The 23694-nt window shown below is 35.5% G+C and overlaps 3 protein-coding genes across 6 annotated transcripts; 2 read left to right on the plus strand and 1 right to left on the minus strand.

The window, feature by feature from the left end:
* The first annotated feature begins 3847 nt into the window (after positions 1-3847).
* On the plus strand, positions 3848-11850 carry LOC118043899 (AUGMIN subunit 8). 4 transcript variants are annotated; one of them, XM_073409673.1, is made up of 9 exons: positions 3848-4248; positions 4964-5045; positions 6149-6207; positions 6312-7597; positions 8093-8212; positions 9610-9726; positions 9817-9906; positions 10398-10505; positions 11470-11850. In XM_073409673.1, the coding sequence occupies exons 2-9, from the start codon at positions 5041-5043 to the stop codon at positions 11569-11571; spliced, it is 1887 nt and encodes a 628-aa protein (XP_073265774.1). In that variant the 5' UTR covers positions 3848-4248; positions 4964-5040; the 3' UTR covers positions 11572-11850. The 4 variants fall into 4 exon arrangements, 3 of the variants coding, with proteins under 3 accessions (XP_073265774.1, XP_034907900.1, XP_034907901.1); XM_035052009.2 differs by lacking the exon at positions 4964-5045; XM_035052010.2 differs by lacking the exons at positions 3848-4248; positions 4964-5045 and adding an exon at positions 5052-6022.
* Positions 11851-14097: 2247 nt separating this feature from the next.
* Positions 14098-19812, plus strand: LOC118043727 (pentatricopeptide repeat-containing protein At4g30700). Its single transcript, XM_073409971.1, has 2 exons — positions 14098-16775; positions 17391-19812. The coding sequence occupies exon 1, from the start codon at positions 14316-14318 to the stop codon at positions 16716-16718; it is 2403 nt and encodes an 800-aa protein (XP_073266072.1). The 5' UTR covers positions 14098-14315; the 3' UTR covers positions 16719-16775; positions 17391-19812.
* Positions 17911-22688, minus strand: LOC118043725 (cellulose synthase A catalytic subunit 7 [UDP-forming]). The gene is made up of 13 exons (XM_035051781.2): positions 22488-22688; positions 22196-22391; positions 21910-22109; positions 21691-21784; positions 21478-21592; positions 21085-21351; positions 20605-20950; positions 20240-20503; positions 19912-20124; positions 19605-19812; positions 19308-19504; positions 18834-19187; positions 17911-18634 (listed from the first exon to the last, which is right to left on the minus strand). Exons 1-13 carry the CDS (start codon positions 22560-22562, stop codon positions 18053-18055), a joined length of 3111 nt encoding a protein of 1036 aa, XP_034907672.1. The 5' UTR covers positions 22563-22688; the 3' UTR covers positions 17911-18052.
* Between the last annotated feature and the right edge of the window lie 1006 nt (positions 22689-23694).

Below are 23694 nucleotides of genomic sequence, written 5' to 3' on the forward strand. Positions count from 1 at the left end.
CTATGCAAAATTTTATGTTTTTTCAATTTGGTACTTAAACTGTTTTTTGGCAATTTAGTTCTAATTGAAGACCAATTAATTTTGATTTATTATAAAAATATGAGATTCCGAAATGAAAATGGGCACTAAACATGGGTGGAATGCCATAAATTTCACAAAAGATGCATTTCGGTCCATGAACTTTAAAAATCATGCAATTTCAATACCTCAATATTTTTTCAATTTCAATTTTGGTATAAAAGTTCATTTTTTTTTTTTTTGTCCTTGGTCAAGAAATGAGAGAGAGGTTGCTAAATCCCGGTGATAGAAAGAGAAAATTATCATTAACACTGATTAGGCCATAAGAAAAGATGATATTTGTGTCAAATGGTTTCATTTGATGAGGGATATTATGTCTTTTGTACCTTTAAAGTTTGTGAAAAACACATGTGAACTTGGGTTGATTTTGGTTTTTAGGGTGGTTTGTTGGGTTTTTCAAGGTAATAAAATATGTTTATCATGATTCTTACAGTGTTTTATAAGTGTTTTGAGTCAAAATGGGTTGAAAAACAAGTTTTTGGGTGAAAAAACTTTAACTTTGATTTTTCTACCACCACATTGGCTGGAATTTAAACAAATTAGATGACGCGTTGTCAACCTCGGTAAGTGATGCATCATTTGAATTTTTTTTTTCAAAATTCATTCATTCTAGTTGCAAACTAAAAATGAGCTCAATCATGCGGGGTTGAAAAAATGGGCCAGGTGAGTTGGCTAGGCTTGCCAAGCCGAACAACACCTAGCATGTGCTCTTTTTTTTTTTTTCTAATTATTTTTTTAATGATTTTTTCTCTAATTTTATTAATTTATATTTTAATTAGTACCTCTTTTCTTTTTCATTTTGTTTGGAGAACCTCTTTCAAATAACAATTATTTTTTTAGTTATGCATTTAAATTTGAAGAGTTCTCTTAATTTATTTAATTTCATGCTTGTATAAATTTTCTGATTTCAGCTTAGATTTTTTAAACTAAAAAAAAATGCATTAAAAAAACATGTATATATAATATTTTTATAAAAAATAAAATATTTAACCCATGATGGAGCATGGGGTCACATAACTAATATTTTTTTTAGAAGTTTGATCATGTATTTCTATGTCCATTTAAAATAACATTATAATAAAATAAAAGTATGCTGACATCAGTGTTGAAGTGGCTCAAAAATCTCAACTTTCAAAACAGCTCCAAACTCGTGTACTATGACACCGTAATAATATAACCTTCTGGGAGTTCCTGGCAGCAGCCTGTTGTTGAGCAATCGTGTTTGGTCAACGAAGAAGATTACGTGTAAAAAAGATTAGAAGAAGTCAAACCAGAGAACCACTAGTTCCTACAGTATGCTAGCCCGCATGCTATTTTTCCACATATTTAGGATGACCAAGTCTCCAGCTGCTCAAAAAGTCGCTAACAATCATCATAAACATAAAGGATGCGGACAATAGCCTTTACTAATCATGCGTCTTAAACAAAAACCGTTCCCGTACTACCATATTAAAAAATATATTAAAATATTTTTCACTTTTCAACAGTGAAGCGTAAAGCGTGTTCGTTGTTTTTTAAACTATTTTTTATTTATAAATATATTAAAATAATATTTTTTATTTTTTAAAAATTATTTTTAATATTAACATATCAAAATAATATAAAAATATAAATTTATTTTTTTAAATACTTTTAAAATAAGCTTAATTTATAAGTTTCATTTCTTCTATGCGTGTAAAGTCTTCATAATTATTTATTCACCTTTTTCCTCTAGGTCTTTGTACTGGGATTTTGTGAGATGGCTAGTGATGATAGCTAGCTAGCTAGCATCGTGTGGTTAACAACTTCCCGTGGACAAGTTGCGCAACGTACCAATTTCCTGACAGAAACTTGAGGTTAGGACAAGACAGAGACATAGAGAGGATTGGTTCCTTCCCGGAGGCGAAGAGAATTTTCTATGATGACACTGATGGAAAATGGCAAGCCCTTTAAACATTTCTTTTATGGCTTCTTCTGCTATCCTTTTCTTGACGATTAATTAAACTACAATAAACCCAGCAGCGTAGTGAGTTTACCTGTATTAAGTGAACTGAGTAAAGATGGAGTCCACTCTCTTTAAGTAGAATAAAAAAAACACGCCTCATAAAGAGCAAAAAAAAAAAAAAGAAAAAAGAGAAAAAGATAATTTTTTTCTTGTGTCAAATTTGTTCAAAATGTTGATTTGTCTTTAGAGTAAAATTAATTTTTATACCTGAGTATTAGTTTAATGTTAAAATATTTTTTCAATATCATAAAAACTTTATAGCAAGATAATTAGGATAAATTACCAGTGAGTTAAATATTTTTTTTTTTAAAAAAATTATTATAGTTTATAGTATTTTTCTCTCTTATACTCTAGTAGTTTTACTTTATGATTATGATATTATGGTAGTAGTTATTTTATAAAGTGTTTTTTTAATATATTAAAATAATATATATTTTTTTTAAATTATTTTTAATATAGTACATAGAAACAATTTAGAAACATGAATAAAATTTAATTTAAAAATATAAAAATTGCAAACACGTCGGAATAATAAAAATGCTCTAAGTGTACAAATATCGGGTTCAAAAGTTTGTTATTGCTTGATATTTCTTTGAATTGTCGTCTAATTTTGGACTTTGGAAATTGATTGACCCTTAATGTCATTGTTTCCACGGTATAATGGGGTTTGAGATATTATAATTATGATTGTGATTTAAAATATTTTTTATTAAAACAATATATTAAAATAATAATTTTTTATATATTTTAAAAATTATTTTTAGATCATCACATCAAAGTGATTCAAAAATATAAAAAAATTAATTTTTAATAAAAATTAAATAATTTTTTTTGAATTTTTAAAACATATAAATTAAATTGTGTTTCCAAACAGTCCCTCGTATCTTCACAGCACATTACAGCCACCATTCAGCAAGGATTTTAGATGATAAATTTCGTTTAATTTTTGTAATTAATTTTTTTTTTCTATTTTGACATTATAAAACAATGTGTTTGATCCAGATAAATTCTGGTTTAAGACTTTTCTTGTTTTACTCTATTCCAATCTAGCTTTTAATTAATATTGGATTCCACTGCTCTGACTATTCTACAGAAAATTCAAAAGAACTTACAAATTTTATTTTTAATTTATTTCAAATGTTATTTTTATTTATTTATTTCCTTGAAACTAGAGACAGTTTTAAGGTATTAAATATGTGTTTGATATTTAGCAGTTTTTGCTATTGTATTTTTTTAAAAAAATATGTTTAGTTAAAACTACAAAGTGATGAATTTTTGTATATAAAATAAAAAAATAATAAGTTTTTATAAATAAAAAATATATTATTTTAAATTATACAAAATTAAAATTTAAAACACAATTATAAATAAGATCCAGCATAAATAAAACAAACATTCTCTGGAAAAGCATTTTAGACTTTAAATGAGTGTTAGAAAACAATTAATTACCACTATCAAAGAAAAAAACAATGAGTTACAAGGTAAAAATAAAAAATTGAAAAAAAAAATAAAAATTATAATTTAATTTAAATTCAATGGATATTAACCCAATTCAAACAACATATATTTTTTTTATAAATAATATATATGATATAAATATTATAAAATTCATTATCAAACTAACATTTTTTTTTGTTGAATATTAAATAATAATTGAATAATAAATAGTATAAATTCAATGAATAAAATATAAATTTTGAAATTTCTTATTTAATAAATAATAAATAAAATATAAATATAAAGAAACTCGACCGCAGATACCGATTATCATCCCACTCCTCCTTAAAACCGTCAATAAAGTAGGTGGCGCGAAAACAACGGTCCCTCTTCTTAACTGAAAAACCGCCTCTTGCATTCCTTCCCTCTCCCTCATTTTTCATTCAAAACCTTCTTTTCTTTTCTTTATTTTATTAATTTACATGTTACTCCCCCTCCCTCCCTCCTCCCCCTCTCTCTAAAACTACAATCGCTGCACTCCCCTCACCGGAATTTTCTCTCCCCGACCACCGTTGACTCTCTCTCATCTTTGTCTCCGGCGATCTCTTGAAGCGGCCAGAGTCTTTCTCTGTTCAATTTCCGATCTTTTTTCCAGGATACTGAAGCGGTATCAACAGAGTTAATTATAATTGATAAGTCTCCTACTTTCCATCATCAAAAGACAGTTTGACTTGTGTCAGTAGTGAAAGGTGAGAAATCTTCCCTTCCTTTAACATAAATATATTAAATTTTTACCCTTTTGCCAGTTATGGAGAAACTTTGATCTCTTTCTTTCTTTTTTTTTCCTTTTTGGGGTGATGGGTTAAATTCTGTTTTTAATCAGAATTTTGAGAAATATAAAATGTTTGTATGGTTCATAGTGTATCTTTCTTCTGCCATTTCTGAGAGATTTATACAGTTCTCTCTCTCTCTCTCTCTCTCTCTCTCTCTCTCTCTCTATCACTGTATTACCTGTCTTCCATACCAGAGACATAAACCTGCCAAAATAGATTCTTTATGAAAAATCCAAACTTTTCATTAAATCTTTCTGGGTTTTCATGGATCTGTGCAACTAAATCAAGAAATAAGGATTCCCCAGTGGTCAAAACGTAAATAGTATAATACACCAAGCTCTGCACTTAAGGGAATCAGTTCTACGATTTAGTATAACTTAAACAGATTTTTACTACTGTGAATTAATACTTAATAATTATGAATCAGTGAGTGTGAGTAAGTAGTAGTAGTTCATGGGGATGGGCAATGATCTTGCTTGCACGTGGTCCTCCATGTCTGTTCCCATATCCCCCAAGAACATTAGCACCTGCAACTTCAATCTTATAATCATTAAACTATTTTAAATTATTTGCATAAGAACAGATCACATTATTTCCATTGTTTTTTTTTTTTTTTTTTCTTGTACTCTAGTTTCACTAGATGACAATTCAAGAAAACTCAGGTTAGAAAATGAAGAACAGTTGAAATTAATTCACCGTGGGATCCCAATGAGGTAACTCCTTGTTTCATTAATGCCCATCACAATTTATATTTGAACAAATATCTGTCATTTTATTTCTCATCCAAAAACATGTTAAGAACACTTGCGATGGATAGAGTCGATTTGGACAGTTAGTGCAGATCACACACAATTACCTTATTTTACAGACTTTTAAACCCTAACGCCCATATTAATGGGAATCACAGTTTCATCCTAAGATACAATGTTTATGTTTATGCTAATTTTAGCACAGGGAGTTATGGATAAAAATATAGAAGGTGAAACAAATAATTATTTTTTCTTTGTTGATGTCTGCTAATACGCGTTAGATTTGAAATTTCATGTAAAACTTAATTTATTTTTATATTTTTAAATAATTTTAATATGTTAATATTAAAAATAATTTTAAAAATAAAAAAATATTTTTCTAATATATATTTTTTTAAAAAAAACTCTTTTTACACCCACACCTCTTCATCATAAAATGAAGTAAAAAGAGAGGGAGAAGGAAACGGGGAAAGAGGGGGGTAATGCTGTGCTGGTGAGTGTACCTCAATTGCCAGCCCAGCCGACAATGGCAATCCCGTGAGAGGGAGTAAAAAAAAAAAAAAACAAGAAAGAAAAAACAACCATTCTTATCCTACGCACCCGTTTTTGTTGTCTTTTATCCTATCCTATGCCTCTCCATCACAGTAGTCCACTCTTCAGTCTCCCCATTTTCACAGGGGACCCCTTAGACCAAGAGTTAGTTTTATTTCAACCCCCAAAAACAGTGATGACCGTTAATGAACGTTGTGCCATTCTCCGGATTTTTCTGTGCCACATTTTGGCCCCAGATGGTGTTTTATCGTAACCATTGCTTAGACTCTTTGTCATGGCCTGATCTGCTTGGATTCGGGCTTATTTTGATGAAAAACCAATACGCACTTGCATTTATTTATTTTTATTCTCAAATTCATAATCTTTCAGATCCGAGTCTCTGTAAAGATGTAAGCTTTTTTCAATTTTTGGGGTTTCTTTTTCTTTTTTATTGGTTTATATTCTTTGCTGTTTTTACTGCCATCCTCTAGTATCTTTACTTTTCTTTTCTTTCTGGTTATGTGCATTTGTGGCAGATTTATTGCAGGGAAAAGGATCTTCTTTATGAGCAATTTGTGTGATTCCTTTCAATGTGGTATACTTGAAAATGAAGCTGTCAAATTCGGTTGTTTAGTTATGTGAAAGAATCCATAAATGTGGTCTAATTTGGATAGTTTTTGATGGAGGTGTGTGAATTAGAGAAGCACACAGGAGTTCTTGATAAACCAAGACCTCCCTTGGTTTCAGCTGAAAGAAACAGCAATGCAACCGCAGCAGCAGCCACCCGCCGTCCTCGGACGAGGGAAGTTAGTTCCAGGTACAAATCATCCTCTCCAACAACACCTTCTGTTGCTAGGCGTTTCCCGTCACCATGCCTCACTAGAACATTGCCTACACCTTCCCAAGTGTTGCCTAAAAGATCTCAATCGGCCGAGAGGCGGCGCCCTTCATTTCCACCTTCACCCCCAAACCCCTCCACACCGGTTCAAGATTCATCAGTAGATGTGCAATTTCCATCTAGAAGGCAAAGTTCCGGTGGCCGGTTACAAGAGAGTTTATGGCCTTCTACAATGAGAAGTCTTAGTGTTTCATTTCAATCAGATAGTATTTCTATTCCTATCAGTAAGAAGGAAAAACCAGTTAATAATGTCACCTCCGATCGAACATTGAGGCCTTCTTCAAATGTAGTTCATAAGCAGGCTGAAATGCCTACTGGGTCCCGAAAGCCTACACCAGAGAGAAAGAGGAGTCCTCTTAAAGGGAAGAATTCGCAGGATCAATCAGAGAACGCTAAACCAGTGAATGGCTTACATTCTAGATTGATTGATCAGCATCGATGGCCTAGTAGGATAGGTGGGAAGGTATCTTCGAATACATCATTGAATAGAAGTGTGGATCTCACCGATAAGAGTGTGAAATCTTTGTCAACTCCAGTTAGAATTGGATTATCTTCACACAGGAGAACTCCCACACCTGATAGTGTAACAAAACCTTTACAAGTTTCTGCTAGTGATACTGCGAGGTTATCGCTAGAAGAAATTGGCATGGTGTCCGAGGTGAATTCAGTTGGTGATAAATTGCAGCGGATAACTGGGGCTCAGAAGCTTGTTGCATCAAGTTTATCGGACAGAATATCATTGGTAAGTCCTGCATTTAGATCTCAGTCCTTGCCAACTCCTGGATCGCGTCCTGCATCACCAAGTAGGACTTGCATCAGTAGAGGTGTAAGTCCAGCACGGACAAGACCATCTACTCCTCCTACAGGGGTTAGCCCATCTCGGATAAGGCCATCAAGTGTCTCCAGTCAATTCAATAATTCTACTTCTGTGCTTAGTTTTATAGCGGATTTTAAAAAGGGGAAAAAGGGTGCAAGCTATATTGAAGATGCTCATCAGATACGACTTCTATACAATAGATATTTGCAGTGGAGATTTGCTAATGCCCGGGCAGGGGCTGTTCTTTACTTTAAGAAGGAGACCGCCGAGGTAGTAATCATTTAACGACTTCCTTAGAATGTAGGTTTCCTGAATCTGCCATTTATCTTAATGTTTTGTTAATTTCATGGAACTTATGATGCCATATTTCATGTGGGCCTTCTTCCACTAAATATAATTCTAGCCATATGGTGCCTTTAGTCATTATTCAAGGCAATATTTTCTTAGTTTCATTCCTTTTTAGTGGCTACAGCTATTAGATTTCTTTTTATTAAAAAACACAGAAAGTTGTATGCTTGTTTCGAGTAATGCAAAACCATTGGGAAAAAAGAATGGTGTTCTGGTGAAGAAAAAATAGGGCTGGTTGTTAAATGCACCGCTATTTATGGTTTGATAGGCCTTTTATGTTTCAGTGATTTTTAATTGAAGATGAACCTTGGCTCATGAATAGAGCATGCTTAAGCTTTTGTTCTTAAATTTGATATTCAAAGAGAATTTCCTTTTCTTTGATGTTTTAAATTCACAAAACATGTTTTGATGGTGCAGAGAACCTTATACAACGTTTGGGACACCACTTTAGCTTTGTGGGATTCGGTAATCAGGAAGAGGATCAATCTCCAAAAGCTAAAATTGGAGCTCAAACTGAATGCAGTATTGACTGATCAAGTAATGCCTCTCTTTACCATGACGTTACTGTTTTGGTATTTCACAACATGATCTAATTGTTTCTATTTATCTGCTGAGTGGTTTTCTCTGTCAATATGTTGTAGGTTGTGGTTCTTTATGGCAACCAATATGTGTTTTAGATTGATTTATTTCGTTCTGATCCTTAATTGTCATTAATTTAATTTAAAATTATATAAATAGAAGTTGCAATCATTTCTACTCGAGGGGAATGAGGGAAAAAAACTATATTCAAATCCATGATTGTAATGACCTGCAACAAGGGATCCAGGTTCTGTCCGCTGAATGTGGATAAGCACTTTTCATTAAAACACCTAACATGGAGGTAGTATGTCAAGTGTTTGGGAGAAAGATGAGTTTTAGTCCTATCTAAATGTTCATGCTATCTGGCATCAACTTAGATTGGAATTGTTTAAGGTTCTTGCAACATATAGGGTAAGCAAATATTTGTGACGAAGCACCTGCCATCGTAACTTATTGTCTACAGAAATGGAAGAGTAGGGGGCTTCTAACCAATCATGTGCAAATATACGCCTATATGCATCTGAGAGATCTTGAATTATATGGACAGATCAAAGGTTAACAGTTGTTGAATAAGGGAGCTTTGAAAAGCAGTTTTTCGAAGCTATAAGTAATCACTTGGCAATTTTATTCTCAGTGAAATGTGGATTTGTGATATTTTTGGCGGGGAAAGAAAAGTGTTGATTTGAAAAAGAAAAAAAAAAGTGAATTGCTATCCCTTCTCTTCTGTAAAATTAGTTTCATGGGATTTGAATTGAAAATGATAATCCATTTGTTTCTCTGAGGTAAACACCACCATGCTCCTGTTCTATGAATGCGTAGTGCCCAAAGCATGGTGAAGTTGGAAAGATATGGTTGAATCGAATGTACACTAGAGCATTTGAAATTTTGAAAAGCAGTGAATGTATAATTTGAAATCTATATTTTTAAATAGAACATTGTAGTGGTTTGGGGATCTATGAAAAAACAAGTTCTTGCACAAGGAGCAAGCCAATAAAATGCAAGGTTGTTTGTTGTCTGAAAAATAATGTACATGTTATTATTTGACAAAATGTGGTTGCTTTTCATGTTTTTAATAGATAAAATAGGGTCTTAAGCTGGTTTAAAATCCAACACATCGGAAGAAGTCTCTGCTGTTGTAGGATCAAGTTGATGTTGAAGAAAACCAGCTTAGTTTCCTGTTATATTCTCAATTATATAGATGTACTTCTTACAAAGAAACATGTTCATGTGAAAAAGATACCAAGTTCTTTATTCATGCATCATTTCCTAAACTAGTTTCGAACTGAGGTTTAGTCTTGCTGAGTTGAATCCAATTGAGTTACCCCATTATCTAATTGCCATGCCAATTGATTCAGATCGCCTACCTTGATGATTGGGCTTTACTTGAGAAAGATCATATTGATTCTTTATCTGGGGCTGTGGAAGATCTGGAGGCAAGCACTCTTCGTCTTCCAGTGACTGGTGGGGCAAAGGTATGTTTTGTTTTAACAGAAAATCAGAAGTGATTTCTGGAGAGAGAAATTATGGACATTGATGTCATTATTGGTGCTGTACTTTTTCAGGCAGATATAGAATCTTTGAAGGTTGCTATTTGCTCAGCTGTTGATGTGATGCAGGCAATGGGATCTTCCATATGCTCTTTACTTCCAAGAGTGAGATACATGTCTTAGCTATCTCTCTTTCAATTTTGTCAATTAATGCATAAAGCATGATGACGAGGTTTCCCCCCTTAGTTCTCATTTGAGCTGCATGTTCATTTTACCATTATATGAACCATGCATCGTTGAGGCCATCACGCAATCAGTTCCCTCTTGATGGTTGAAGTGGATAACAAGGGAAGAGATAGCTGGAAATAGATTGGCATATTGAATTTTTATTTTTATGATCCATGCTCACCTTGTTGTTTAAGCTCCCATTATGACTAGGAATCACTCAGTTGAAGTGCAAAATCAAACTCTTATCAATTCTTTCATGGATTTTTCTTCATTTAGTTTAACTCTTTAAATTTTAAATTGAATTAATTCCATTTTAGGCAACGCTTCTCAATTTCCAATGCTCACCTCAAACTACATACAGTTGTTGCCAAAATTATTTGCAGATCTAATGCTTATTTGTGGTTCATTTATTATATTTTGTGTTATAGGTGGAGGGGATGAATGCTTTGGTTTATGAGCTCGCCATTGTTGCAGCACAAGAGAAAGCCAAGCTTGATCAATGTGAAGCTCTATTGGCGTCAACAACAGCTATGCAGGTGAGAACAAAAGCCATATTTCTCTTTAAGCAAGACAGTCTTTTGGTTCTGACCATTAGAAATCTTAACAGCTCATGGATCGATTTCCTTTTCTGTTCTTTTTACCAAACTTCTGTCTAGAAACACTTGAGAAAATTATTTATTGAGGATGGAACTTGATACAAGTAGATAAGTTCAAGCTTTGCTTTGGCTTGAAGAATCCCATCATTTGCAAGGTTCCGATAAAACCCAACAATCCAATCCCAGCATACATGTGCTAGAACAAGCTTATATTGTATTTCTATGGATTGATAAACTGTTTATATTCCGGCTGTCATGGCCACTTTAAAACATGTTTGCTGCATGGTGGGAGTGGTTAGGCCTGGATTTGAGTGTTGCCCCTGTAAATGCAGAACAAAATCCTTATCAGTCAATAAATTGCTGTAGCATTACCTGTCCTAACAGAACTTGTTCATGCAGCATCATCCTCGTTAAGTTGTATCAATGGTTCGAGCTTTTTATTTATTTGATATGGTTGAGGAATGGCAGTGCTACCTGGTTAGATATTCAAGTTGTTGGGATCAATCAATACTCTCTCTCTCTCTCAATCTCTCTCCCTCCCTCCCTGTCGCTCACGATTGTCTTCAACAGAGTAATTATTACACATGTGGACAATCTGGTCTGTCCTCTATCAGACTGGCTGGCCTAGATCAGTCCACCATTACTTGTATGGCTTGAAAGGATGGTCTTCTAGCAAAAACAAAAAGTTATATTTTTTGTCCCAGGGCAAGCATGTAGCTGGGGACCTTGCATATACATACGTACAACACCTGTGGAAAAAATCAAAATCATTCAGTTTTTCAGTTTTTCTAGCTAGCTTGTCGTGCACATTTTTAGGGTATTTTTTTTCTTTTATTTTTTTAAAAATATTATTGTCGTGGAATGTATATATTGGATATATCTAATTGCTTTCAGCATCAAGCAGGTAGAGGAGTACAGCATTAGGACTCATCGTATACAAATGAAAGAAGCTCTGGAGAAGCAACCACCACCACTCATGGCCATGAAAACACCTTCATGGCCCTGATCAACCACTAGACTAACTTTTCTTCACTCGGTAGAGATAAAATTACAGGGTCTTCTCTGGTCAATTGTAAATTGAATTTTTTTTCATCTTAACTTCAGTGGGGAAATTTATTTTGTTTTATTCTTTTTTTTTTTTTTAATTCCAGTAGTGAGCCTTCGGCTCCATCTTTTCCTGTAATTTTCTTGTATCAAGGGAATGGAAAGAAAATGAGAAGGAAGGAAAGGATTGGAAATTCAATGTAGAAGCTGATCTCAGATAAGTAAAAAAAAAAGTTTCATATCCTGTGTTTCCCTGTATACTTAGCGCGCAAAATATATATATATATATCACAACGCTGTTATCTTGTGGTAGTACTCGTCAGTGGAAGGAGATGAAAGAAAATAATATGTTTGGTGTTGATATTACAAATGCTTTTTTCAGCAAAAAAAATTGGCTACAAAAGCAAAGGCATTAATTATGCTTTTTTTTTTTTAAAGAGCATTTTTCAGCTGAAAAACACAAGTGTTGAATTTGATTATTAGAGTATAACCATTTAGCCCATGTTTTGTTGAGGGTCAGCTCGGCTAAGAAGTTAATAATTGCATAAAAAAATATGAATTTTGTTATTTTTATTTACTAGTAATGAAATATTTAAAATGATGATTACAAACTTGACTTGACCATCATAAGTGTTAACAAATAAATAAAAAAATTGTGTGACTTCTTTGATCTAAGAGACAAGAGTAAATTGGTCGGCTTGCTTAAATGATGATATGGTTAAAACAAATTATAAAGCTGTCATTTTAATTTTACTTAACCCTAGTTAAAAAGTGAAACAACAAAATATCAAGGGATTAAATAAATAAAAACTTGCAGGGAGAGGGGATGAAAATATGACAGATTATATTAACCCGGGTTAATAAGTAAATTTTTCAACCCGAGTAATGAACATGATCATAATAAGTTAACCTAATTGGATAATATGTTTCCTTTCCTTTCTTTTCTTTTCTTTTCCTAGAGGGGCCTTGATTGAGTTTTAATTGACCATGAATTGGATTAAATTTGGAAATAAATGAAGATGAAAGTAAAAAAAAAAAATCATATTGTATCGACTCTAGTCAATTTAAATTAATCAACAAGATTTATAACTTAGATCATGGACATGATTTCAGTTAGGCATAATGTTTTTAAGCTAAATGATAAAAAATAATGAAACTATATATATATTTTTTAAGTTAAATAAAAAAAAACTAACAATAATAAAGAGTTAAATTGTATTTTTTTCTTAAAATGCATTAAACAAAAAAAAAAAAACCCTAGATATTATGTCTTAACTCATCAAAACTTTGATCCGTACCAAGATCTAAACCATATCTAATATATTTTTTTCTTAAGTTTTTGATGCACCAAATCAAGGAATATAAAAAATTACAAAAAAATCCTCCTAAAATAGAGCCCAAAACCACAAGCCTTCTTGTTTTTATAACAAAAATAAAATTAAATGATGTGTTGTTTGTTTGCTCATGTTTTAATCATTACAATAATAGTCAGAAAATCAGGGCATGCTCATTTCCCCCCCTAAAAACTCATTTTGTAACCCATTTTAACCTCATAAAAGACCATCAAAACATTTATAAATCAATTTATCAACCTAAAAAACCTGGAAAACAATCATAACATACGAAATCAAACCGGATTATATTTTTTATCTTGTTTTTGATACTTTTTAGGTATTATTGAGGTTCTAAACAATCACCATTAAACTATTTTCTTCAAATGGAACCCATAAACACCAAGATAAATCAATTTGGTGATCGTATGTGCGAAAACAATGAATTCTCTTTCTATACTAGAATTCATTGAAACTTTCTCTATCTTCACAAACTAGAGACTTGAAAATAATAATAAAAAATTTTATACTAAAATTGAATTAAAAAAATATAAGTAACCGAACAATTCTAATTTTTAAAATTGAAGGGCTAAATTATATTTTTCTCACCAACTTTAAACACATCACCTTTTCTTGGCGTCTTTTCTATGTTGGTCCTTATTTTTTTTTATTTTCTTTCTCTAGTCAGCAAATATAAATCAATTGGCTATTAACTTTGCAACTAAAAGACTTAAATGATGAAAACAAAAGTTAAAGGGTCAAAATAAAAAAGATATATATAAAAAAAACTGCTCTCATCTATAATGCATTATCATCCATAATGCATTATGAGTCTCTGAACCAACACCACCCTCACTTTTTAGTTTATTTCTCATTTTAAGAAAATATTAGTTTTTTTTTTTTTGGGAATCTCCTAATCTTTATATTCATCTTCTTTTTATTTATTGGAATCAAACATCCCAATTTCCATAACATAAATTACATAGTCTATTAAAAAATAAAATATCTTAAAAGTTAATAAATTTATAAAAAATATATATATAATCAAAAGTACTTTGACCAATAAAAAGTCTTTATGCTAGAGACACCAACGAAACGACATCGCAAAGAGGTCAGTCACATCTCCACGAAAACAACTTTGTCGTTCAACATGAAACAATAATCGTTTCGCATTAAAAGAAAAAAAAAAAAAACAGAAGGAAAAACCCCTGAAGGCTGTAGGCTGTGGCGGTGGTGGTGTCTCGAGGAGAGCTCTCTTCAAGTCTCCAGCTCCACCCTCTCCCCCACTCTCTTCTTCGATAACAACCAACCAAGCAGCAACAAAAAAATGAATAACCAATCCTCAGTTGCATAGGAAATAGCAGAAAACACTCAGATGTCTCTCCCAAAAACCATACTAGCATCATCGGCAGTAGCTAAAACTTGCTATTACATGCCTCGTACCCGCGATTTCTTTCTCAATCTCCTCAGAAAAGCTGCCACTCTCTCTCACTTAACCCAACTCCAAGCCCAGCTAATCCACCACAGCCTCCTCCTAAACGACATTTCCATCACCACCAAACTCACCCACAAATTCTTCGACTTCAACGCCACTCTTCACGCTCGTGCTCTCTTCTTCTCCGTCCCGAAACCGGATCTTTTCCTCTTTAACGTTCTCATTAAAGGCTTCTCCACCAATAACAAGCCTTTGTCGGCGATTTCTCTGTTTACCCATTTGAGAAAAAGCACTCGTTTAAAGCCCGATGATTATAGTTATGCTTTCGTTGTATCGGCTGCGGCGAGTCTTGGGGATGCTAGAATTGGTGGGATATTACATGGAAAGGCAATAATTGATGGGTTTGGTTTGGATTTGTTTGTTGGGTCTGCCCTTGTCGACTTTTATTTTAAAATTTGGCGGGAAAATTTAGCTATTAAGGTGTTTGATAGATTGCCTCAAATAGATACTGTTTTGTATAATACAATGATATCTGGGTTTGTTAAGAATTCTTGTTTCGAGGACTCAATTAGAGTTTTTGGAGATATGGTTTTGGGTAATGGGCCCAGGTTTGATTTAACTACAGTTATAGCTGTTTTACCTGCTGTGGCTGAGTTACAAGAGTTGAAATTAGGCATGCAAATTCTGTGTTTGGCTATAAAGTGTGGTTTCTATTCTCATGTTTCGTTGCTTACGGGCTTGATTTCGTTGTTCTCGAAATGTGGGGAAGTTGAGATTGCGAGGTTGTTGTTTGGGGAGATTCGTAAGAAAGACTTGATTTCTTGTAATGCAATGATTTCAGGGTTTACTTGCAATGGCGAGACTGAGGATTCGGTGAGGTTGTTCAAAGAACTGCTTAGTTCTGGAGAGAGAGTTAGTTCAAGTACTATTGTGGGGTTGATTCCTGTGTATTATCCTTTCGGTCATTCATATCTTTGTAATTGTATCCATGGTTTTTGTGTGAAACTTGGTATCGTTTCCCATTCTTCTGTTTCAACTGCATTGACTACTGTTTATTGTAGATTGAATGAAATGATATTTGCAAGGCAACTATTTGATGAATCAGCAGAGAAGACTTTAGCTTCTTGGAATGCAATGATCTCGGGTTGTACCCAAAATGGTTTAACAGATGCAGCAATCTCCCTTTTTCAGACGATGCAAAAAAATAATGTCAATCCAAATCCAGTTACTGTTACCAGCATTCTTTCGGCTTGTGCTCAAATTGGAGCCTTAAGTCTTGGAGAATGGGTACACAGTTTAATTAAGAGCAATCGTTTTGAGTCCAATGTCTATGTTTCAACGGCTCTGATTGACATGTATGCAAAGTGTGGGAGCATTACAGTAGCTAGGGAATTATTTGATCTGATGCCTGAGAAGAATGAGGTGACTTGGAACGCCATGATTTCTGGTTATGGTCTCCATGGGCACGGGCAGGAAGCACTAAAGCTCTTTTACGATATGTTGTCTTCTTCTGTTAAACCCACTGGTCTCACTTTTCTCTCTGTATTGTATGCTTGCAGTCATGCTGGGTTAGTGAAAGAAGGAGATGGAATTTTTCACACTATGGTTCATGACTTCGGCTTTGAACCATTAGCTGAGCATTATGCATGCATGGTTGATATCCTTGGACGAGCTGGACAATTGAAAAAGGCTTTGGAATTTATCAAGGCAATGCCCGTTGAGCCTGGTCCTCCTGTGTGGGGTGCCCTGCTTGGAGCTTGTATGATCCACAAGGACACAAACCTAGCTCATGTAGCTTCTGAAAAGTTATTTGAATTGGACCCAGAAAATATAGGATACTATGTCTTAATGTCGAATATCTATTCAGTAGAGAGGAAATATCCACAAGCTGCTTCAGTAAGACAAGTAGCTAAGAAGAAAAGGCTAGCAAAGACTCCAGGCTGTACATTGATTGAGATTGGTCAGGTCCCACATGTCTTCACATCTGGTGACCAGTCCCATCCACAATCAAAGGCAATCTATGCAGAACTAGATAAATTGACTGGAAAGATGACAGAGGCAGGATTCCAGACAGAGACTACCACTGTTTTGCATGATCTGGAGGAGGAAGAGAAGGAACTGACAATGAAGGTTCACAGTGAGAAGTTGGCCATTGCCTTTGGCCTTATCTCTTCTGAACATGGAGCTGAAATTAAGATTATCAAGAATCTCCGAGTTTGTTTAGACTGTCATAATTGGACTAAGTTCTTGTCAAAGATCACAGAGAGAGTTATTGTGGTAAGGGATGCCAATAGATTCCATCACTTCAAAGATGGTCTCTGTTCATGTGGAGACTATTGGTGAAAAAAGATGTCCTGCTTCAATCTTTTCAAGTCATTTCAGGATAGCAGATATTTTCTGGTAAGTAAATGCTTTTCAGGTTGTGATACCATGAGAGATTAAACAAAATAACACTTACAGTCAATTTTGGTTCCCTGGGTTGCCACTTTTGAACTTATCCTGTTGCTTCTAGGTAATCGTAGGAAAATTTCTTAACAAATCTATGCGCTGCATTTTAGTGAAAAAGGAAATTGTGCTTCAAATAAGATTAATGAACTAATTCATGCATTATTTTTCCTCCATGTGCTTTGTGTATCTATCAACGAAATTCTCCACTGCTTTTTTGCATGCTGTTTGCATTATCTGGAACTAGAATACGAAGGTTGTTTATTATCCTCCCTCAGTTATCTGAAATTTAGTTTATTGAAGAGTTTGGACAAGAGCCAATTGGAAGTTCTTTTGGATATCAGTAAATGCTATTTTGAACATACAATGATGAACAATTGCTGAGGCTTGCATCATGGCTATTCTCAAAGAGAATAGAAAATGTCATCCTTGCAGCCACAACCTTAAGATAAGCGCATAAGCCTCAAATCTTCACTGTAGGTTTGCCTTTCAGACTGACCTTGAGAACTTTCATACATTACCTCCTTTTCCATTTCTTTCCCTCATGGAATTAACGTTCTTTTCCCGCAGAGATTGGCATAACATATACCAACTATGTTTGGTGTGTGCTTTTGGGACCTCATCAGATATTCAAGGAACAAGCAGAAATGGACTGCGGTATAAATAGATAATGGCATGTTCCAGCATAGGATCCTTAATCAATAAAGGATTATAATTTGAGTTCTTCTAGTGAAGATCTTCCCAGAAACACCAGGCTTGCTTTGACATCCATGTTCATGCACTTGGAGGTTTCTTGATTGACAAGGAACTATGTTTTCAAACATATTAGGTGAATTTTTAATATAAACCATCATTGACACATGCTCTATGACTTATGAGAGATTTATTTACTGGCCCAGGATGATTTGTGAGACTTTCAAAGATTAAGATTCTTGGTGTTTTGAGATAGGTGCAGTGGCTAGAACTTTTGCAATCCAAGTGTATAAAGCAGAATTATGCACTCCTTGGGGCTGTTAGGGTGAACGCGTGATAAGGAAAATGTTTTTCATTTCAAATACAAAACTGGGTTCAATGCTGGGTTCAATGCTCGTTGCTATACAAGATTTTCACTCTAATTTTATTCCTTGGGCATCTCCATTTTGTTGGTTACATCGCATGTCGTATTCCCATAGAAGCAATATGTACATGTATATTCTAGAGATGCACAAATCAACTAGAAAACAAGCACACATTTAACAGTTGATTCCACATTGCTTGGTGTCAGGTCCCTTGGTTTTCATCACAAATGGATCGATTCGGACCCATAGCAAGGAGAAGATGGAAGCCAAGAGCACTGACCATATGACGACAATAGTGGGTGTCCTGTTTTGCCTCCCCATTAGACCTTTGAGGAATGGGTAGAGATGGACAATCACCCAGAAGGCAAAGAAGAGCTTCCCAAATAGAGGTCCCCATGACTGATACCCGTTGTTTATGGCATCTGAGACTCCAGCAACAACTCCAACGAGGTTGATGATTAAGATAGTGGTTGGAGGGATAAGCAGGGTTGTCCATTTAAATGCGTATAGTTCTCCAAAATCATCATCATCTGTTGCCTTGGACGTGACAGTGAAGTTTGTGTCGATACCAGCTAAAACTTTCAAAAGACCTTGGACAACAGCAAAGAGGTGAGCTGATACACCACCTATAACCCAGAATTGCTCGTTTCTCCACCATTCCTCAATGCTTACTCCGCTCCATCTTAACTCAAGAATACCCGTTGAAAAGATTGACAAAAACAAGCCAATGAAGAAAAGACTTGCAAAGGTGCTTATCTGGATCACAAACAAATTGAGAACATGTAATGATATTGTTATAAATGAACGAAATCATGTTCTCGTGTTAACATAGCATTTGAAAACATCTTATTGTTACTTCAGAGTTCAATTCCAGTATCGTTTTTTATAATGGTCTTGCCTTTTAAAGCTTTCCGTTATGTTTCAACGGAGGAAATAACAATTGTATCATTATTACCTCTGGCATGATGAATTTATCAGTAAGCAGGCAGATGGCGGGGAGGCAACAGTAGGCAACGAGTGCTAAGGAAGTGAAGGGGTAGATAGTTGTGTTCACATATGCAAACCTCTCGAGCCACTTGAGCTTTCCTTCCTTGTAGCCATACAACACAGGGCTGTGACGACTGAAGAAAATCTCAACAGAACCAAGAGCCCATCGAAGCACTTGATTGAGTCGATCTGATAGATTGATGGGAGCTGAGCCCTTAAATGCAGCTAACTTTGGCATACAGTAAATAGACCTCCATCCACGGCAATGCATCTTAAAACCTGTCAGAATATCCTCTGTGATTGAACCGTAAATCCAGCCCAGCTGCACAGGAAAAGGCAAATTTATTCAATGGAGAAACTTCTAAGCAACAAGTAAGCTTTCTTTTCAATCTCAATTACTCAACGCATTGTGGAGATACAGAATTTTTGCTGTTTACATTACCTCGAGTCCCCATTCAGTTTTGTCTTCATACCCACAACTGATCACATGGATGGCTTCTTTTAGCAGAGCCGCTGGACTCGAGGAAGGAGGTACGCCACCCTCTTCCATTAAAGTTGAAGTCACAAAAATTGCTGACTGTCCAAACCTCTTTTCAAAATTCATTTGAGACATCAGTTGCTCCTTCTCGTTATCCATTCCTGTCCAGCATGCCTTATACATTAGGATGAGAGAAGGGAAAGAAGATTGTTGGGAAATCAGTATGAAAAGAATGTTATCCAGTTAAAGATCTTTGAAAACCTTGCAGGCTTGTGCCTTCTCCAACTGCACCATTCTTAGCATTCTTCTTTTTGCGACGCCCAAAACATGGGCAACAGTCACAGGTCACCATCTTTGGGCGCTTGGGTTCCTTTGGAGGGTCGTACCCATACAGAGCTTGCCTTTTGAAAACGCATCCTGTACCGACGTACACCGGACCTTGAATTCCATCTAGACCTTTCATGTTAATCTGCAGGCGACACAGAGAAACAACACATTATCTCGCTTTCCACACGCACGGCGTATGAGAACATACACAAGCATGGGTTGTTTTTAGTCCAGGATTTACATCAAAGAAAACAGTATTCCTGTTGGCGTAACGATCATGTCTATCAATGCCATCGAATCTTTGAGGGAATTGCACGTAGCAAACTCTCTTTCCAATCTGGGGGTCCATCAAGAAACACATAGCCTCTCGAACGGCCTTGCTATTGTTTATGTAATGGTCACAATCCAAGTTCAGCATGAAAGGAGCATTGGTTAGTACTGCAGAGACTCGAATCTGAAAATTGCAAAAAGTAAGAGGTGAGAGAGCTTGATGCATCACATGCAGGGCTTTCAAAGGTGAGAGAACTTGATGCATGTAAGATAAACGAATTTTTCTCAAGTTTATTTACCAGGGCATTCATGGCACCGGCCTTCTTATGATGTGAAAAACCAGGTCTCTTCTCACGAGATACATATACAAGGCGAGGGAGCTCATTTCCTTCAGTGTCATGGCCTCCACTGTGACCAAGAAATACTTGAATCATACCAGGGTGATCCCTGGTATTGTTTCCAGGCCATGGTGTCCCATCTTGCATGATCCACCCCTCTGGAGGAACCTTCTGTGCTTTTGCTACAATTGCATTTATCCTGACCTTGAATTCTTCATATTCTCTCTGCCAAAAGACCAAAAATCATAGAATGTTAGCTAAAATAGATTGCAAGTACTTCAAGCTTTGAAAAATTCTATAGGGTTCTCCACTAACTACAAACAAACCTTCATAGCTCGACGTTCCTTGACAAAGGTTGGCTGAACTTTGTCCTTGAGATAATCGATCTTCAGAGCAAAGTAAAACTCAGGAGCTCGAGGTTCTATGCTATATTTCTTGCAGAATGGAACCCATTTTCGAGCAAATTCAGCAGTTTCAGACATGGCTTCGAAGGTGCACATGGAAGCGCCATCATCAGAGAGGTAACATGAGATCTTTTCAACTGGGTAGTCCATGGCCAAAATTGATAAAAGTGTGTTACCCGTAACAAGAGGGGGTTCCTTCATAGGATCCACAGTACTGACAAAGATATCAACTGGCGCTAGCATATTGGGCTCGCCTTCCCGTTCGTATCTGCGTTGCAAAAAAATATCAGTGGTTTTTTTCTGAAACTTGATTTAGCAGGAAAAGAAACCATTGGAGTCGGTTTTCCGAACATATAAATCTTGAAAATTCCAAATTTGTTATGGTTTGAGAATTCTATGGACCTGAGAGAAAGGCGATCCAGATAAGTCTCGCGATCAATTGGCAACCACTTGGGGAACTGATCAAGAATCCACGAAATCGCAAACCAGATTTCACAGACTATAGATGTCAGCCATAGCCCAATTGCATCATGCACCGGATGCAAAATTCTATAGCGAAGAAAGAAGGCAAGTATGATCAGCCTAGCAACAATAACCATTCTATACGGATTGATCTTGCTCGACGCAATTGGTACTTTCCTGGAGAGTGGCTGTCTTGCCTCGTCTAACCTGCGATAATAGTTCACAACATATCATTCAATGTCAACTGATGACTTCGGAAGAAGGCTAATTTGTCGTTACAAACATGGCAAGATTGGTCTAGCCATATCCTACTATAAGAAACTGGATACATACATGGCGGCTTCCGCATCATCTTCTTGTTCAGGCCCCAGATTCCCTTGCTGCATTTTCCAATCATCCATCCTCTCTTTCCACCCTCCCTCTTTCTTTGCGTCCCATCTTGCGCTTCCTGTTTCGTGCAAATACATGAAAATCATGTGAGATTAATTATCGTAATAATGTTTCGGTTAATCATTTCAATCAATGCTTGTGACCACAAGTAAATACCAGGTTCAGAAACTGGATATGGGTGCACTCTCTTGTGAAGTGAAGAAGGTAGCATCTGCTCTCCATGAGATCCAATAGGGAACTCCCCGCTCACCTGCACAGATGTTAAACCATTTATATATATATATATATATATATATATATATTCTCTACTTTAAATTTTCTAAAACAAATCCATTGAATTGGAACCAAAACAAAATTAAGAGCAGCATCACTTACAGGTCTTGATCTGATACCAGTTATGACTGGTGGGAAGTGGCTGTTTTCTTCATCGTCATGGCCTCTTCCATAAGTCATCTTCCCATGAAGCATTGCCTCGGTGAGGTACTTATTCTTGTCTTGCTCATCTTCAATGATGAACTCGTGTTCAATATCATCCAAATCATCTTCATCATCATCCCCCTCAACCCTTGGACTCCCTACACAAATTTCTCAAATAAAATCAACTTGAAAAATCCATGCCAAGACAACACTGTTATAGCTTTGGGCTACATATATAGTTTACCTTTGAGACGCTTGTATCTAGTCTTGCACTGAGGACAGTTTTGACTCCCTTCTCTTCTTTCGTACTCGTAGCATGGTCTACACGCAGGAAAACCACACTCATTGCAAGCCACAAACAAATCACCATCTACAGTTAGGCCAATCTCATCCCCACATATCTCACAAACTTGGCCATCCAAGTTCTTCAAGGGTTTATGCTGCACCAAAACAAAAACAAACACAAAGAAGTCACTTCATGCATGGTTACTTGCTGCAGGCTCTTGTCTGAAGTATATTTTGCTAGTGTTTCGTACCTCTTCATGGCCATGTATGACAACAAGCTCGTTGCGGTTGTGAGAGCCAGCGACAAGTCCAGCACTGGCTTCCATGTTGAGCAATGGGAAGGGGCGAGAGAGCTACGTATTGGGTTGAGAGGGGGTGAGTGTTTCTTTTTTATGAATGGAAGGGTAGGGTATAGAAAGTTGTGCTGGATCTCTTGCTCTCACCTAATGTGGCATGTTCAGGGTGGTGGTGTGGAAGTTGGTTGCAGAGTCGCCATTGCCTTGAAGTTAAGCTTCGTCTATTTTTCAACTACCGTGCCCTTCTCTTATGCCTTCTTTTCGACGACCAACTCGGTGTCAGTATTATATCTATAGTTTTCGGATATCTTTTCTTGATAATTTATTTTACCTCTTTTGTATTTTTTTTTTAAAAAAAAACTTGGAAAATGAAGTAAATCTTACACTGTACGTCCTAGTAATTAATGGCTTCCCTTTAACTACACTTATTTTTTATTTTTACTAGTATGTTTGTGTTTGTGTTTGTTTTTGCGTTCGCTATGGTTAACCCTTCACAATAAAAAAACGCAGAAGTTACTAGAAGTAAAAAAACACAGCAGAAAAGACATGAATTTACTCTTTTACTTTTCCTTTTTGCAGTAAAGCTTGGGACCAAGAGGTTTGTTCTTTTTGTGATTCCAGGTTCAAACTTTAGGTTGCTCATATGATGGTCACTGGAAGCTTACATGGTCGTTAACTTCAAGGCCCGTGGAATTAGTCGAGATGCACGCAAGCTAGCCTGAACACCCATGTTAATAATAATAAAAAAAAAACCCATTACTTAATATTGACATGGGTGTGTTCTTGTTTGATTCAAAAACAAATTAGAACGACTTTCTTTACAGCAGGAAGAGGGGCATGGATTCGGACTCGAATTTTATTGCTCTTTGGAGAGGAACTCAAATGTTGTTCTTATACTAGCAAAAACCGAAAGAAGAAAAAGGGAGACCACGTTAATTTGTACTTGGGATTGACATTTGGGCACAGTACTAGTTTTGTAATTTTTCAAGTGAAGATCACTTGGCGTTTGAGTTAAGCATGCATGCTCGTTAGTCGCATGCTGTTTAGGCTGAAGGAAGCCGAAGACAAGTTCTTGGTTAACACTGAAACAGTTCATGTCTGCTTCTTTTCTTTTTCTAATTTTTTTTTTCATTACTTTTTGTTAATTAATTGTTTCTGTTGC

This window comes from Populus alba, chromosome 6 (genome assembly GCF_005239225.2).
Source record: "Populus alba chromosome 6, ASM523922v2, whole genome shotgun sequence".
NCBI classification, from domain to species: Eukaryota; Viridiplantae; Streptophyta; class Magnoliopsida; order Malpighiales; family Salicaceae; genus Populus; species Populus alba.